Source organism: Pholcus phalangioides, unplaced genomic scaffold (genome assembly GCF_987345545.1).
Source record: "Pholcus phalangioides strain wild (caught in Gottingen) unplaced genomic scaffold, Ppha-v1.0 ptg000009l_1, whole genome shotgun sequence".
NCBI lineage: Eukaryota > Metazoa > Arthropoda > Arachnida > Araneae > Pholcidae > Pholcus > Pholcus phalangioides.
The window spans coordinates 8,254,880-8,273,281 of NW_028301602.1; the positions used below are offsets into that span (position 1 = coordinate 8,254,880).

General features: G+C 37.4%; 1 protein-coding gene across 1 annotated transcript; it reads left to right on the forward strand.

The window, feature by feature from the left end:
* Positions 1-3: 3 nt before the first annotated feature.
* LOC149081701 (triple QxxK/R motif-containing protein-like) lies at positions 4-11,895 on the forward strand. Its single transcript, XM_089237108.1, has 4 exons — positions 4-142; positions 2,686-2,757; positions 4,996-5,084; positions 11,470-11,895. Exons 2-4 carry the CDS (start codon positions 2,694-2,696, stop codon positions 11,575-11,577), a joined length of 261 nt encoding a protein of 86 aa, XP_089093234.1. The 5' UTR covers positions 4-142; positions 2,686-2,693; the 3' UTR covers positions 11,578-11,895.
* Positions 11,896-18,402: the final 6,507 nt, after the last annotated feature.

Here is an 18,402-nt window from a genome sequence, read left to right on the forward strand (position 1 = left end):
CAACAACAAACTTGTTTTGTTTACATTGAAGATCATGATTGCTCAGCTGTTCTGATAGCGGCTTAGGAGACCTGCAAATGTGGCATAATCGGTCCCGTAGACCATCTCTGTGCTTGATCATCAGCTTACGTAATCGGTGAAGGTGAGAAATAACCGTTTTTTCAGTTGCATCAACATCGAAATACAGTCGGACGGACCCTCTTATAACGAACACAGATATCACGTATACTCATGTATAACGAAGTTTTTCGCATCCCGTAAATTTCGTATTGCTTATCTATACTATTCTGAATGCTGATAACTAAAGCTAGGATTTTTATGACCTAAAAACCCACAGAATATGCTCCACTAAAAATGCATTAATGCGCTAAAAAATCTTAATAATCTTAATAAAACCCAAAGATACGTCTTTATAAATGGGCTGACCATATTTCGTCGAGGAAATTACGGAAAACCACCGATCATTGTCCGAAATGATGCCAGAGGCAGTAAATAAAATTTTAATTGCTCCTAATAAAAATCGCCAATCTTTTGTCAAAAACGATGCTAAAATAGCAAAATTGCCAATTATTGCCAATATCGTGAAAAGTTGCCGATGCGGGAAATGAAGCTGTTGAAGAGTGATCTTGGGAGAAGAAAAAAATCACTCATCATTGTTCTGCTGAAATATGCAAAATAGCTGTAAAATATGCCTTAAATTCTGAAAATCATGAAAGATACCTTAACATTATAGAAAATTGTGACAAAATGCCTTAAAATTTTTGAAAATCATGAAAAAAATGCTTTATTGTGTTAGAATAGTGAAATAAAAAATATTTAAAGGCATAGTAATAAATTTGAGCCTTACTTAAAACAAACATTGATTTCATATCGTGGCTATCATAAATTTTCTACTGATTTTCAAACGTGAAATGTCACAAATTTCTTTGTAGTCTTATCTAAAGCTTATCTGTAAATTTAACTTTCTGCAACTAATAATTTCTCTCTTCTTTCTTTTCCCTGAAAAACATTCTACCAGAGCTGTTTTGGGTACTGTAAAATCTTATTTTGCTCCATTTTTTCTTCTTCCCTATATTATTATATAAATCTTCTATACAAATATCATAGGTGGAGATAGACTTCCAAGTCTATCTCCGCCTATGATTTGGAAGTCTGTGGGGGCACGATGATGATAATGTCATTTCATATATACATTAGATCAATCGACTCCACCTTTGATACGGGAGGGGGGGAGCGCCCCCCCCCCCTCCTGTATCTCGGCCCATGATATAAATTTGCTTGGAGAAAACCTTATTAAGAAGAAAAAGCTGAGGTTATATATCCCATAAAACAGGGTGTTCAACCTTTCCTAGTCACAAGCACTATCTGTACCCATCATCAAAAGAAGGGCACCCTTACGGCAAGTTTGACATACAAATGCATGAAATCAGGATGGTGTTAATTCTTGAATGCTATTTGCAGAATGTTGATTAAGTGCTTGGGGAACATGAAATCGGACACGGGAATAGAGCACAGATGCCTGCCCTAGAATCTGACCTCCAAAATACTTTCAGTGAGCATTTGTCATTTTCTTGCAATTTTACTGCGCATCAACTCTGGTCATATATCACCATACAGCAATTTCTAACCAGTGGAGTTGAATGGGAAATGAAGGTGTCATCTATTTGTAAGTAGTTCCCAAAAATAGGTCCTACTTATGTTCCTGTCCCCTTTCTGTGACATACACAGTCAATGGCACCAAAATGAAGAAAACATATACGGGCTGAAACTTGCCAGTTATCCCATATATACAGGACTCAAACCATTATGCAAGAGGAGTGGTGCGTCACATTGTAAATTCATTAGTTATTGGGGGAAGCTCAGCCCCCCCATAAAATATATTGGGGTGGCTCAAACAGCCTCAGCCCCTAGGTTCTGGCCCCTATGTATGTAGAGCCTCTCGATAATGGACACCCATGAGAACAGAAATTTTGTCCATTAATGGATAGCAGAAAACATTGAGGCACATCGATGTAATTTTTAAAAAAAAGTTCGTTATTGGGAGGTGTCTGCTAAGAGATGTTTTACCGTAGCTCTAATTATTTAGAAAGGGGATCTTTTATCCATGTGGAGGAAGACCAAAAGAGTATTAACCTGATCTGAAACAGGGGGGTTTCCAACTTTTGAGATAGTGTGGGCTAAAAAATAGTCCATAAAGCCCAATGGCAATGTGTCATAATGTGGTATCTCTATTCACACAGTGGCATCTTAACAGGGTGAACCCAATGAGGGACTCCAGGGCTTTGAGTTAAATAGGAAGCCCTACATTATTAGAGAATTTTACTTATTGTACGATAATTTTTTTCTTTAAATATGAATTTTCATTAATTCTTACATTATTCATTAATCAAATATGAATTTGCATTGATTCTGATTGCCACCTCTAAAAAATCAAATTGCCTCCTCCCTTAAAAGTCATATTCCCCCCATCCCCGTCCCTATGGAGCCTGGGTCCCTCCACGTTGGGAATCAGGGATCTAAGGTCAAATCCAACTCTGAAGCAGATTATTGTTTTTTTACATAAATGAATTTCACTTATTTTCAAATTGTTTTAGTTCATTTAGTTACAAACTTCAATAAGCAATAAATTGCTAGAGTAACCGCTGTGCGTGTAATTGTTTTCTATGATTATGTTCGTATTGTTAGGTTTTAATATGGCCAGAAATAAGAATGACACAAAACAAGCCTTTCCAGTTGATCGCTACAGAAAAGAAATAGGTATGGTGTATTCAAATAATTTTTGAGTCAGTATTTTCTGCTTCACAACATATAAATATTCATGTAATTTAAATTGATCGTATTTTGAACTAAGTTTTTTAATGAAAAAAAAAACCTAAAAATCTCATAATTTAAAAACATAAAATTAAAAAAAAATGCTTGTTACAAAATATTTGTAAATATTGACTTTTTTTTTGTTAGTTATGTCAATTCCGCTTGTAATTTATTTAACCTGTGTTTGATCCATATAAGAATGCTAATTAGGGAAAATATTACATATTCCTTATAAATCATGCCAAGTTTTGACAAATTTGGTGACCTAGTCAATGACAACGTTTGTGATGTAGAGAGTGGAGGTTAGTAAATGATACTGGAAGGACATAAATTCCCCCATTCATTCAAAACATTTCCATTTTATAAGGACAGAAAATTTTTGCCAAACAACAGGGAAAGATGATAGACAGAGAAATAAAACCATGTAAAAAGTGAGTCATTTCTGCTTTATTAGCATGTTTGTTAGCGGCATGAAATCAGTCTATTGCTTATCAAATTGACTTCATATTTATCCTGTGAGTAAATTTGTGTTGTCCTGTATTGAATCTTTTTTCTTTTACTTCATTTTGAGAACTTATCCATGCCCTGATGAGAAGTTATCCATACCCCTTAACAAGCTTAATGACTTTGGTGCAACATAAATTTTTATTGTCTACAGTGTATTTAACTATAGTAATCTCTCACTTATACACCCTCTCATTTATACATTTCTTTTAGTTATAAGATAATTTTCTGCACTTCCTCAGAAATTCACTTTCCTACTATTCGGAAGATATAGGAGAATAATGATATTTATTAATCATTTGTATGACTTTTTTCATTTACGCAAATCATTTTGCGGCATACCTCTCAGTTTTGAGTCACCGAAAATTTTGATTATTATTATTAAAAAAAAAAAGGCTTACAAAGAGTTCAAAAAGATTTTGAGCAAAAAAATGGCTAATTATGGCTAACTATATTTCTTATATTTGTGCTGAAGAGGATAGCCTATTCTCTTCCTTCTATATATGGACTATTTTGCTGTTTATGACTGAGATCAATCAGAGTGAGTTCTCTTTGGAATTCTTTTTTTTTGGCAATATTCTTTTGCACTTCCTACAGCTTAAGGTGAGATTCTAGTATCCATCATCACTCTGTCCTGTGAGGCTTATCGGTATCAATAAACCATACAACTGCACACAAGAGAGATAATATGGATCTTACTTTCCACTAAGAATGCCAATTGAAGTGGTGAGTTGAATTGATGTGATGAGTGAATAATGATAGAGGTAAGAAGTTGAAGCCTAGCAAGTGTTTTAGAAAAGTAACAAATTTTCATTTTTGCTAGAGACTGCGTTTAGAGTTCATGTATCCATTCCATCACATGTTTAACATTACTACATTTCAGCATGAGTAAATGACAGCATGAAAGTTTGATGATAACTAAGCCATGAGAACTACATTGAAGAAGCTGCAGGATGAAGTGTGTGTGAAAAAATGGATGGGGAGATAATTTTTTTTAAAAATCCCACAACATTCGCAAAAACTTTAGAAACATTAGAAATTCTTTATGATTAGGTACAACTTCAGAAACTGATGCAATTAACTTTTAATCGTATGAGCAGTATTGCAGCATAAATCGCAACAAAAACGGTCTTCAATTTTAAGTAACTTTAAAAAAATTAAAATGCAACAAGGTAATATTCTAATCACAGGGCATATAAATTTCAATGAAAAAATATTATTTTCTTACGTTTCAAGAATAAAGTCAGTACTTAGGCATATGTTTTACTTTGGTAATTTGATATATCAATTTCTACCTTATATAATTTTTAAATGAATTTTTTTTTACTCGTTTTCACTTATATGCACCTCTCTCACTTATATATATATTTTTTTTCTTGTTTCTTTGCACCGACGCATAAGCGAAAGCTCACTGTATTTGGATGGAACTCAAATATGCTTATTTGTTAAATGTGTTCTAAATTATCACAAATGTATGTGCAGTCATTTCAAGGAAAAGCTCATTAAATCTCAGAAATTGTTAAGTTGAGGTTCTTCTGTATAAAATTTTAACCTGTTAATTATTGTTATTAGTGTCATATATTTTACTTTCATAATTTATTCACATTGGTTTTACAAATTTTTATTCGCTCTCTAAATTTGTTCTGTTCAGTTTGTAATGATTTTTTTTTCTTTTGATAGGGAAACATGATTATAAGAAGTCAAAGACAGAAATAAAAGAAATGAAAATGAAGGCTCAAGCAAAGCAAGGCAAAGGTGAAATGGTTAAAGTAAGGGAATATGGATCAAATTCCAATACACATAGTTGTTATGCAAGTATAGTTGCACACAGAAAACATGCACCAATATTATTAATGCTTCTCTTTCAAAGTGGTTAGCACAGTTAAATCCGCAAATTATTAATTTTTTTTTGTTCTGATTAAAAATTACAATGATTATTATAGATGTTAGGTTTATGCAGTTCTGTGATAGTAAATAATGTGACAGCAAAACACACAGACACAAAAGTAATCCAAAAAAAACTGTCAACCTGCATTATAATAGATTTTTTTCTCATGGGGAATGGGGGCAGTAACTCAGATCCTCATATACTTGGGAATATCAAATTCACACACCAGTTCATTAGAGCCAAAAATATATGTAGTATGAGAAGTGAGGCATTGTCGTTGACAGGACTACTGGGATAACTGCATAAATAATGAATTGCAGGTGATCAAGCCCATAAATGGTCAATGGCATGCGAGTTGCTGGATCAATCAAAAAGAGTAAGTCTTGCTTGCCTGGTTACATGTAGGACACAGTTGCCTTACCAACTCATATTTTTTTATTGCAAGAGAATTGACCCGAGGGCTCACATTGTTAAAGTCTGGTGATCATCACTCATATTTTTAATTGTCTACATCATCTTAGTCATTTTATGACCGATTTTGGTCACAATCATCATCATTTCACATTTTAAATGACCATTATGATGTGTGTATCTTGTCTTTTTTAACTTCATCAAAGATGTTTGTGATAAGTTGTAGTTTTTTACACTTTGCATCATGATTTTATAATATACACATATTTTATTTTTATATTATTTATTTTGCACCCAATTCCAATCAGTTTGCTTTTATCTTGTGCCATTTTAAATTGAATCAGCGGCTCATATGACACAGCATGACCTAGCTGGTCCTTGTGCCATAAAAACAAAAATCAAACCAATTCAGAAATTCAGTAGCACTAGGAATAATTGATACAATATGCATAAGAATTTGTAAACAACAACTACAAGTAAAATTAATTTAAAACTGAGAAAGAATTTTGATATCCTGAGGGATTTATCTACCTTTCTTTGCAGATCCAAGATAATTTTCACCTACTGAGTGTAATTTTTATAGCATCTTGTGGACTATTTCATGAGTTGAGTACAACAACCAGATAACTTGAAAATGGGTAGATTTTTGGAAATGCAAAAATAAAGTGTGTTAGCATGTGCAGTTCAATATGCTACAACTATACTACCCCATAACATTTTTCCAAGTAGTTCAATACAATATTCAAGTTAAAACATGCTATTGGCGCAGCTAGGTGGCTGTAATAAAAGCACCTAGTTTCTGTCCTCCTCAAGGTTTCGAGAACTCCTTATGAAAAATTTTAAAGTTTTCTTCCCCTTTTTCTCCAATTGCCTAATGATTGTCCCTTCCTGTTTCCCTGATTGTTTTCCCGATGTGATTATCGAGCTGAGTTATTTCTTTGAGTTTTAATTGCTGAATAATGCATAATATACACTACGCTTAGTTTTAAGCATTGTTTTTCCTCAAAACATCTGAAATTGAGTTTCCTCACTGAATTTGTTCCTACATTGGGGGGGGGGGGGGGGGGGACTCATACACAAGGATAAACGAGTAAACTGTAGCTCTCCTGGTTAGAAGCAGAGTTGTATCTGTTTTAACCAGGGGGTTGGTTTAAACCATAGTTTCCCAACCTTTTTTGTCCTATCGCCCCCTTCTTCAGAAATTTTTTTCTCCCATCGCCACCAACGTAATCTAACCCATAGGATCCAATGTTATACCCGTAGCTTCTACCGCCCCCCTGGAACTTTCCATCGCCCGCAAGGGGGCGTTAACGCCCACGTTGGGTATCACTGGTTTAAACCATGGTTAAAACCAGTTTGGTCTATATTAGTTTCAGCCATTTCAAGTGATCAAAACCCAAGCTTCAAATTTTTTTACATTAATTCTTAAAAAGTAGTTACATCATACTGCCTTAATAACACAATTAAATTAATGACTGAAGAAATAAAGTATGAATATTTGAATGTATATTAGTTAACTATATTTGAATAAAGATTTAATGTCAAATTGAATATAATTGAATTCAAACCAAAAAAAAACAAAAACAGCACATCCGAAATCAGGGTTGGTAAGGTTTTGGTCATTATATTAAAAACCAGAGTATATATTGTTTCGGATAATTTCTCACAAGCAGAGGATTAATCAATCTTCAGGACTTCACAGATTTTATTTCACAGAAAAGAGTTATTCACAAATAAGAATCTCGCATTGTGGATAAAGTCCAACAACACTGACTCCTGTCTCTATTCTTCATATCGTTTTTAAATGGACATCAAATTTTCCAGAAATTCTACCTTAGTATCAGTCTGGCGGCTCCACCGTCTGGAGGTCAAGGAAGACCTTTCAAGACCTTCTCGATCTTTCCACACGATTCGAGTGTTTATCTTTACACTTCAGGTTTTCAACAAAAGATTACTGTCCCAAGGGTTCCCCAAAAATTGCGCTACCGTTACTTTTCGTAACACTGCCCTCTCCTTTAAAATTGCTCGTCCCGACAATTCAGTCCTCGAGTCGGTGGGTCGTACTTAGTCACTCATTGTGGTAGGGAGCCAGTCTGTTCAGATGGACCACCTTGCATCTTGACGATGGAGTCTTTTGAATCTGAATTACCACATCGTTCAGCTTCTTCACGACTCCATAGGGTCCTTCCCAAGATGGCCGAAGTTTCGGGCGAAGTCCTTTCCGGCGCTTCGGGTTCCAGAGACAGACGAGGTCTCCTTCCTCGAAGTGATGAGACGTGGCACTCGCATCACATTAGTCTCTTCTCAACAGACGATGTTTATCCGGTCTTTGGCAATTCGACGATCTCGTCCCATAAGCACCTGCGATGGTGAGAATTCAGCACTCTCGTGGGCGGTTCTCGGTGACGGTCCCAAGACATCCCTGGTTATTCCCTCAAACGGTGCTCCAACGTTGTGGTGTTAAAAACAGGCCCTGGTGCGCTTCGGAGATTTTTGCGAGCGGCGCAGGCGTCTCAATTCTTGCCATCGGGAATAGACCCTTTTACCGCTTCCGGAATGGCCATCACTTTCTGTGGAGGAAATTCGCCACGACCACATCCAAGTAGAGCGATGTTTTCCCTCGGCATATTCAGCTGGTCATTTCTCATGTCCAAGGAAAATCCATGTTTCCTCAGAAGTCCAGTCCGATGATACACGAGTCCGATGATACATGGCCACGAAGACGGTGTGTCAAGAGACGACCGTAGCGAACTTCACTGAGACTTCGAATTTTTTTCCATGCGGTCATTTTCTCTCCCGTGACTGTCTGTAGCGTCAACGATGATGGCACGTAGAGAAGTCGTTGCTGTAATGTTTGAACCAGGTCCGTCCTGACGATGCTCACGTTGGTTCCGATGTCGATTACCATCCTGCATGGGAGTCCATCAATTTCGCTTTTCACGTAGAGTCCACGATATCCACCATGGAGCCGTGAAACGTGGTACACTCGGCATGGCGCGTTTCCTGTACCGGCAGCCGCGACTGAACATGAGCTCCGCAGGTGGCCTTTTTTCAGGGCTTTTCCAGCACACCCGTGACTTGTCTTTCCGATTCCCACGATCGTTGGTGGCACTCTTCAGGAGTTATTTCAGCTCTCTGATGATATCCGCCGTAGAGTCCTCCGCAACAGAACCGCTGACCATTCGTCTGCCTCTCCTCGAAGCTTGCTGGGCTACTTCGAATTTCATATCGTAGACCAAAGCACTTCTCACGTCCTTGTATTCGCTCAGACGCAACGCCTCCTGGATGTCGGGGTCCTTGACGGAGTCGACGAAGCATTACAGGGTCAGTCCATCCCCAGGGCCGTCATTTCAACTTTTGCCGGAGGGGGGGGGGGAGCAAAGCACATGTACTCAGTGTATGTATGTATATATTTGTATATATATATCCATTTTTAGTGTATTTTCAAAAGCCAGGAGGGGGTGGACAAAGCCCAAATGACGGGCCTGTCCATCCCTGATGTCCGGCGGGCAGCAGGGATACGCCAACTGTGAGAGTCTCTCGATGTCCATGGCCAGCTCTTGTAATGCTTCGCTGGTCTTCTCTGCTGTCTAGTCTTAAGGTGCAGCCGGTGAAAGTCCTTGAGGTAATTTTCTCCGAACCTCAACTCAAGTGCGTTCATCAGAGCTGGATAGGTCTTCAGCGGCGATCGTCTGTAGGACTTCAGCGGCTTCACCTCGGAGAGCGGTGGCTAGGTGGAAGGCTTTGAGTACACAGTCCCATCCGTTCGCAGAGGCGATCATCTCAAACTGGGTCCTGTAGATCGATCACGATGTCCTTCCGTCGTATTTTGAGGGCTTGATGTTCGGCCGGATGAAGTCAGCTATGGCTAGCAGAACCTGGTGAGCGTCTGCGGAAAGCGTAGACTCTTGAAATATCCTTTCCAGCTCTTGTATTCACTTCGAGAGCTTCTCATCAACCGCATTCATCTCCTGGGAAAGCTTTTCTTTCACTTCAGCGACGGCAGTGTGTGGCGATGTTGTTCTTTACTCCAGCGATGGCAATAGCGATGTCTCTCTTCACGGCGATGACATCATCCTTGACTTCAGCAATGGACGTGTTGACGGCAGCGCTCGTGGCTTCTATCCTACCATTTACGGCGGCGATGGAGGTGTTGGCGGCGGCCGTAGATGTGTTCATATTTTCCACGATGCTTAATTTCATCTGTCCCATCACAGACATCAGTTGGTTCAGCTGTTCTCACATCTCGTCCATCTTCATTCCTCTCGTCTTTACCATTCAAGTCCTTGAATTATCCCACCTCTGACACAAAATTGTTCCGGATAATTTCTCACAAGTCCTTGAAATGATCAGAGGATGAATCAATCTTCAGGACTTTATTTCACAGAAAACAGCTATTAACAAATAAGTATCTCGCATTGAGGATAAAGTCCAACAACATTGACTCCTCTCTCTCTATTCCTCCCGTCGTTTTTAAAGATACATCGAATTTTCCAGGAATTCTACGATAGTACCAGTCTGGTGGCACTACTACTACTAGACCAGACATGCACCTCGTCCATGTTCCTGTGCGGAACTTCTAACGAATTGGTACATGTTGGAATGTACGTGTTGTGGCCTGTTGCTGCGAGACTTTTTAACGGAGAGATCGGCTCGCATTCGTGCATCGAAGTTGGGAACCGCGGAAAACTAACTTCAGCTGACCACCACTGCGGCGACGGTGGGGCTTGAACTCGGATCCTCGCGATGCGAGTCCGTCACTATGACCACTCGACCACCGCAGGGACTAGTCTCGTGGCGCTACCGTCTGGAAGTCAAGGAAGAGCTTCCAAGACCTCGATCGTTCCACGCGATTCGAGCGTTTATCTTTACACTTCCGGTTTGGCAACAGGAGTTTACTGTCCGAGGAGTTCTCCAGAAATTGCGCTACCATTATTTTTCGTAATATATATACACATTTTTTTACCATATAGTCCACACCCTTATATTCTAAATTGTCCAAACCTTCACCTCATTACCATGTATGAAAATATGACATGAAGCTGAAATATTTATAAGCAGATAAAAACATTAAGAAATATAAAAAAGAAAAAAGTTAATGTAGAGCTATATGATTGATATACCAATTTATTATAGATTTTCTGCTTTAACCACCAGCTTGACAAAATGGCCAACAAACAAAAATCAAATGGCACTTTTATACAGGCAGGTTTAAAATTTAGGCAGTTGACTGCTTGCGGTTCTCTAATAGCATGTTAGTATATCATTAAAAAAAATTTGAATTGGTTTCCACTTTGAGGTTTTGGATAGTTACCAGAGAAGATAGTTACCCGAGTTGCGTCAAAATGAATGCAACCCCATTTAAAAAAAATTCAGATGCTTGTTAAAAGTAAAACCCGATCTTTTTTTAAATTTGAAATTTAATATGAAAGAAAATAGTTAGAACTATTATGACATCAGTTAAAGACCATTTCAATTTATTGCAATAGTTTCAACCAACTTTGACCATTTTTATCCAGTTAAAACCACTTTTGGCTGGTTAAAACCAATTTTAGCTAGTATCCTGGTCATAACCAATTTTGACCAGCTAAAATTACAACCCTGTTTTAAAGGCTCATCATCATTTTTTTTTCACTTCTATTAGCCTTTCCCAGAACGTAACCTGTCTTATAGATTTTGCCAGATAAATTCTAGTTATCTCAATATATTTACTATCTTAATATATTTTCAGCTTTATTATGTGTGAATACGGGTAGAATGGTTTGTTTTTAGTCTAAGTGCTGCACATAAATTTGAAGTGTTGATGAAATCAAAGTTATGTGTTGCTTATATTTGTCACTTTCTCTTACAAACAGGACATCTTCATCTTGGTCTCCTTTCTTGTAGTCATTCTAGGGTTCATTTATGTAGTCCTCTACATTTACTTACAAAAAGATGGTGAAAAGTCATTGGAAGTCAAGTAGTTTATATGCAGTCTTTTTGTATTCACACGCCACACACTTTGGGCATTATTCCCATAAGCAACCAATCCAAGCAATAATGAAAGGGCATTTATTATAAATTTTTTTGTGTGCGTGCCATTTTTTATTCTTTGTATTGGTAAACTATCTTAAATGTTTGTTGTTTTATAAGCACAATCGAAAACCTTTTATACTCAAATTTTTTTTAACAAAGAGAGAGCTATGTATTTTTCTTTTTTTTTAAATTTAGTTTTTTTTTATTCGGACAATCTCTACTTCAAGTGCCAGTTTTGTTGATATTAAATATTGCTATTTTTGTAATATGCTTGTTTTTATTGGATCAATGCGTTGTTTGTGCCTTATTTGGTTTTTGATGGAGCACCATTCCAAAATGTTTTATGTTTTCGTTCAAGAATTTGACATTTAATACAGTAAAAATTTTCAAACAGCTTTGCAAAGCTTATCATTAGGAAAAAAAACAATAATAGTTCCCTTTCACAAGAAATGTAAATGTCTTTATTTTCTCAATACCTGTTAATCAAAATCAAGTTTGGATGGTATTTTGACTAATTGTACAATGAATCAAATCATGATCCTGTTCAAGACACCAAAATGTAGTATTTGAACTTAGAAGTAAGAGAATTTGAAATAGCATTGCTTAAAAGATTTCATTAAGACAAGTAACAGGAAACGTTTTTGTTAGTACAATAAGGTAGATAAACATAAATGATCATGATAAAATTCAAATGGAGGTATGGGGAGTATTAGGAGTATTAGTATAATTTGAATTTGTAAATATGATGTTAAATAATGTTTAGGGTAATGGTATACAAATGAGGCACATAAAAGTTGGATACCTAGCAAAAAATATAAACATTATTATGTGTTTATGTTAGGCAGAGTGCACCCCTGAACGTATATGTTAAAACCTTAATTTCATGTTAATAGCTAAATAATAGGTTAATAGCTAATAGTTATCTTTATTTGTCTATAAACATTTATTTATTACATGAGCTCAATCATTTTTTTAATATAATTTTTCAAATAAAATTGTCCATAATATTTTCATAACATTGGTTTTTTGCACAGGTAGGATTTAGTGAATTAACATTGAACATTGAAGGACCGGACACACCCCGCTTCCCATCTCAGAGAGATATCGAAGCTTTCCCGGAGGATGGGTGTATCCGGAAATTTATTAATTTATGTGAAAATAACAATGATATACATATATACAATAAATAATCTGGAATAAATAATCGTACAAATTGTGATCATATAGCATCATCCACAGATAATAAGTCCGTAATCGTAATAGTCCTTATATAAATAATCAAAAAATAATTTTTGTCTTGTATGTGATAAAATCTGGAAGTGAGTTTATCCAATCTAGAATATAACAATCTCGGCAATCAAGCTGTAATAAGATATAAATTGACGTCTATATGTCCGGCATCTCCATTTCATTCACACCCGCCGGAAAAAGGATGAAACAGTTGACACTTGTCTTCTTGGGCGTAAATTGTACTTTTTAATAGGTAACCGTGTTACCTCTCTTGTTGGCTCGTAAGACGGGTCCTCCGAGCGCGAATTGCGTCCCCTTGATCCCGCAGCTCGTGTCTTATTGTGGAGTAGATGTAGGTTGCGGTCCAGGAATCGAATCAACCTCTGCAAACGTTGAAAGTTCAGAGGGCTGTCTAGAATTCTCATTTTCCAAGCAAGCATTCTGGACTCTGGCAGTTGGCCAAAGTGGAAGTCTCTCGTCTGGGGACACGTGGTTATATAGTGCCATAGGGAACCATTTGAACCGCAGATGCATACGCTGTTACTAGAACGTTTAAAACGCAGAAGATACACCGGAAAATAGTGAATTAACAGAGATCATCATCGATGGGGGGGTTCCGATTTGTTGACTTTTGATGACAAGGGGGGGGGGGATTTTGATAACGCTTACGTCATCAACCACCCTTTATGAAAATATGAGTTAGGATTCAGAGGAGCAGAGCTGATGACGAAATTTTGCTGACATGGGGGGGGGGGGCAAAAATGGCTGAAAATTTGCTTACGTAATACTTGAACGGCCCCAAATAGAACATATGCATTTTCAAAGTATGTCCCCTTTTTGCATGATTTTCTTAATGAATAATTTACCATTTCTGGTACATACTTCAGAATTTTTAACTTTTTCAGGATTTTTATAGTGCATATTTTGGGTTTGTATACATATTTTGGCATTTTAAGTGCGTATTTTAGCATTTTTAAGTGTATATTTGCATACTTATGGAGCATATTTCTCCACTTTTTTAGTGCATGTAATCCGGGCTCTGGTAATCTCTTTGTCAACAACCTGCGATTTTGAATGTCTTGCAGAAGGAAAAAAAATATTCTAATCATTTAGCACCAAGAAAAATACCGTAAAAAATTGTGCTCCAATCTCTCTGATTAGACAAGGTTATTGACGATAAATTATATCCGTGAATATTATTTTCAATTTCACACGAAGTTTCGATTCGTAATCTAGCAAAGAAATATAATTAATGCTGCATGAAACTTCCGAGTTGTTTCTATATTCAGGGCATAGGCGGAGAGACTTGAAAGTCTGGGAGGGCACGGTCATTATTGTTGGGGGGGGGAATGATGATGATGATGTCAATTCATATATCTATAGACATACGTAGGAGTACACAGAATTGTCTCAAGGGGAGGGTTTAAGTTTTTTCCTGCAAAATAACACTATAATCGCGGCTTGAGGGGAGGGAGTGAGAATTCCCCCCCTCCCCTGCTCACGCCAATGGAGACATATACATTAGATCAGTCGACTCCATCTTTGATGCTGGGGGGACCGTATCTCTGTCCATGATCAAGAGCCATGAAAGAAAATAAATTCCACTTTTTATTTAAAAAAAACCGTATCATCTGGGAAATGCAGATGTAATGCAATAGGCAAAAGGCAATGCCATCAATGAGAGCATATAAGAAAATAATTTATTTGTATTAGTATTTGGATTATTATATTCATGTATCAATTGAATTATTTAAATATCAATGCATAAAATGTTTAGTTTATATTGATTATAAATAAACACAAATATAGTTAATATTGATTATTTAAATATGTAAACTATTACAAAAACTGCTCATAACACAACATTTGAATCCCATTTATTTATTTCATTCATTTAATTTAAGCTGTTAAAATCTTTCTCAATATGTATAAAAACACTATTTTTTTCATCATAGTAATTCATTCGATTTTCCACGATAGTGCGATTTTTTCCTTTCTCCTGAGTGTGAATATCGAAAATAGATCGATATAGTTTTGAAAATTAAAAAAAAAAATTGATTATTTGAATGCATATTGTAGTGTTTTTAGTTTTTACAATCCGGTTTTAAATTTTCAGTCTTTTTTCTATCATTAACTCGATGAAGTTTTCATAGCCAGCAGAAATAAGGTCAATAGTGATCACAACAAAATGACCAAAGAATCGTTGACCACCGGCTAAAGCAGCTTTTTATTCTTATTGTTTTTATCGAAAGCCAAGGTCATTGGATACGAAAGGTAATGCAATACCGTGCCGTCTTCCTCACTTCCGGTTCTTATGCTTGTATTTTAAGAAAATACTACGCTTGAGACGTGAAACTGATCCCTCTTTCTTTCCTATATATTGCTGGTTACTATCCACTATAATTTGACGGATTTCCCTTGGCGGAAACGTCTCCTCAAGTATAGAAAAGAAAGGCTAACGCCAAATCCACAGTCCAGAAAAAGGGAGGCGTAACGTAAATACAAGCCCGATACCAGACATGGTCTTTTCGAAAACAGTAGCAAAACTCTTTTTCTTTAGTCTGCTCTAATTACAGATGTCTGGGTTTTATTATTATTATTGTTATTATAACTATCATTACACGAATGATTAATATTCACTCTAGGCACGCTTAGGAGGGAGAGGAAAGAGTGCCAAAATGATAAGACAGCGTTATACAGTGACAAACAGTCTGGAATCCAGTGAAAGGACAGTTATTTTCTCGATTAGAAGAATTTCGAAACTATTATTTCTTTGTTAGTTCCGTCCATAATCCTCTTGAACTGAATTTAATTCCTGAGCATTACGGTTATTAATTGGAATGAAAGCGTATAATTAATCATTTCGTCTATCCATTTGACTTTTTTCCTCTCCTCTTATCTTTGGTAAAACCTAAAAAAAGAAATAGTTTAACTGCAATTTAGCTTTTCGAAATTCAATTTCAATGGTTAATCATCGTGAAGTAGCTGCGAAATTCAGAAGTAAATGAGGGTAATGATGTTTAAAAATGAATATTGGCACGTCTGTGATCAAATCGTCTATCCCTGTACCTAATACCGATGTAATCAGGGATGTGTAATATTCGAATGTACCTCCCAAGGGTTGCGAAACATGTATTATGAAATTTGGTTACGTAACCAAAAAAAAAATTTGAAATTTTGTAGTTTTTGTACCGATAGCTACAAAATAATAATTGTTAAGATAACTAGGTAACTAGGACTTTGAATCAATTAAAGTTTTCAACTGGTTAATCAAATAATTTTAATCGATTAATCGCATTTTTTGTAACCATATAATATTTTGTAACCAATACAATAATTGGGAAAGCTTCGATATCTCTCTGAGATGGGAAGCGGGGTATGTCCGGTCCTGCAATGTAACCATATAATATTAATATAGATGCTATAAAAATATCTTTTATATATATTTTATTCATTTCACACACTTCGGCCGCTGTGGTGGTCGAGTGGTTATAGTGCGGACTCGTGATGCGAGGATCCGGGTTCGAACCCCACAGTGGTGGTCGGCTGAAGTTGGTTTTCTGTGGTTCCCAACTTCAAGGCGCAAATGCGAGCCGATCTCCCGTTAAAAAAGTCTCGCCACAGAGAGCAACAGTCCTACAACGGTAAATCATTCAACCATAACACTTCACTCATAGTTAGAAAAACTGGGGGCAGATGACAGCACTACACATAACAAGCATTACACAGAAACAAAACTTTACGTCAGGTTGCACTACACGTACACGCACATTCCCGCATGTACCGATTCGTTGGGGGGTTCCGCGGGGATGCATTTGGGGTGTAGCAGTAGTAGGTGGGGCCTCCAAAAAATGGCTCGGGGATCCATGATGTTCTTAAGTCAGCCACCTCGTTGGGCAATTTGCCTGTTGTGGCGTCGTATTTGTATTTGTATTTGTAAGAAAATATAGGGACACAGATTAAGATATTAAAGGCTGCCCGCTTGAAGCAATTTAATGTGCCATAATGTGCATAATTTTGTCTAAAACTGTGATTTCTTTATTTGGATCTTCTCGGGTTTTTTAAGAAATCGGTTATTTTAGGTTAGTCACGATTTTGAAATTACTTTCGATCATACTGTTGCTTGTTTCCTAGAAACTTCAGAAAGGCTTAACGGGCTATAGCCCTGGTCGGCAAGTTTGAGGAATGCATGATCAAAGAAGTTAGTACAGTTGAATCCCGTTTTAACGAATGTCGTTATAGCTGAAATCTCGTTTTAACTAACACTTTTTTAATCTCCCCCTAAGTTTACATAGGAATAATGAAAAAAACCTGGGATTCTTTTATAACGAAATTTCGTAATAACGAAGTGGTACCACTGTCCCTTGGAGTTCGTTATAAAGGGATTCGACTGTACAAGATGGGTGCAAAATTTGTAAAACCCGCCATAAATTCATGGGCGGAGATACGGGGGCATGGGAGAGGGTCTCTCCCCCCCCCCCAGCGTCAATGATAAAGCCGACTGATCTAATGTATTTGCGTATATTATATGAATTGACACCACATCATCATGCCCCCCAGACTTTCGAGTTTATCACCGCCTATGCATAAATCTGCTTCTGCCGAGACACCGAGGGCGCGGTACCCCAGGTCGATAAGATACTCACGCTTCATAGGAGTACCAAAGGATGTTTAGAGGTGTCGCGAGTTCGATACCCGGTTCGTCTTTGTCAGAAAAACTTTCCTGACACGATCGCAGAAAAAAAAAATTGCTACCGCAGGGAGTCCCACATCGAGGGGTTAGCGCACCAACCTCTCGATGAGTATAAAAAACAATCCTGCTGTGCGGAATCGGCAATAAATTGTAGGTCCCGGTCTAAAATTAGCCCTCGTGTGCAGAAAATAACCGTGATGCGACAAAAATGATCAATGACCCAGACACCGAGGGACTAGGTCAGTGAGTGACCAAACAAGAGACCTAGAGAGATAACAAACGTTATGAGTGAAAAAGAGTGATCAAGCACATGAGTGAAGCATGGGATATGAGCATGTACGGGGATGTACGTTTTGAAAAGCCGGGGGGGCTTTTGAAAATACGCTAAGACTGGTATAATGGTATATATATATACATACATTGAGTACATGTGCTTTGCCCCCCCCCCGGAAAAAGTTGAAATGACGGCCCATAACACTGACCAAAACAGTGTGCATGCATGGGAGTGACCGAAGGTGTGTGTGTGTGTGTTAGCATGGGAACAGGGCCGCAACTAGAGAGGAGCAGGCAGGTCTAGAACCCCGGGCGCTATATTAAATTGGTGGGTGCCGAATTCACTCTCTTTAACTGCTCCTTCTACATTACGAATTCGAGTTTCAAGAAAATCGGACTAAAATGAGAGAAAAGGCGGCAAAATTCATGTAATCGGCGAAACGATAAATTCCCTTCTGCTGACAAATTACAATTGTGAGGAGAGGAGCTGATGCTTCTAAGAATACGAAAAACTACTGTTCATAGTGGAGACGGGGCTGCAACTAGGGAATGGCAAGGATATTCCGGTGCCCCGGGC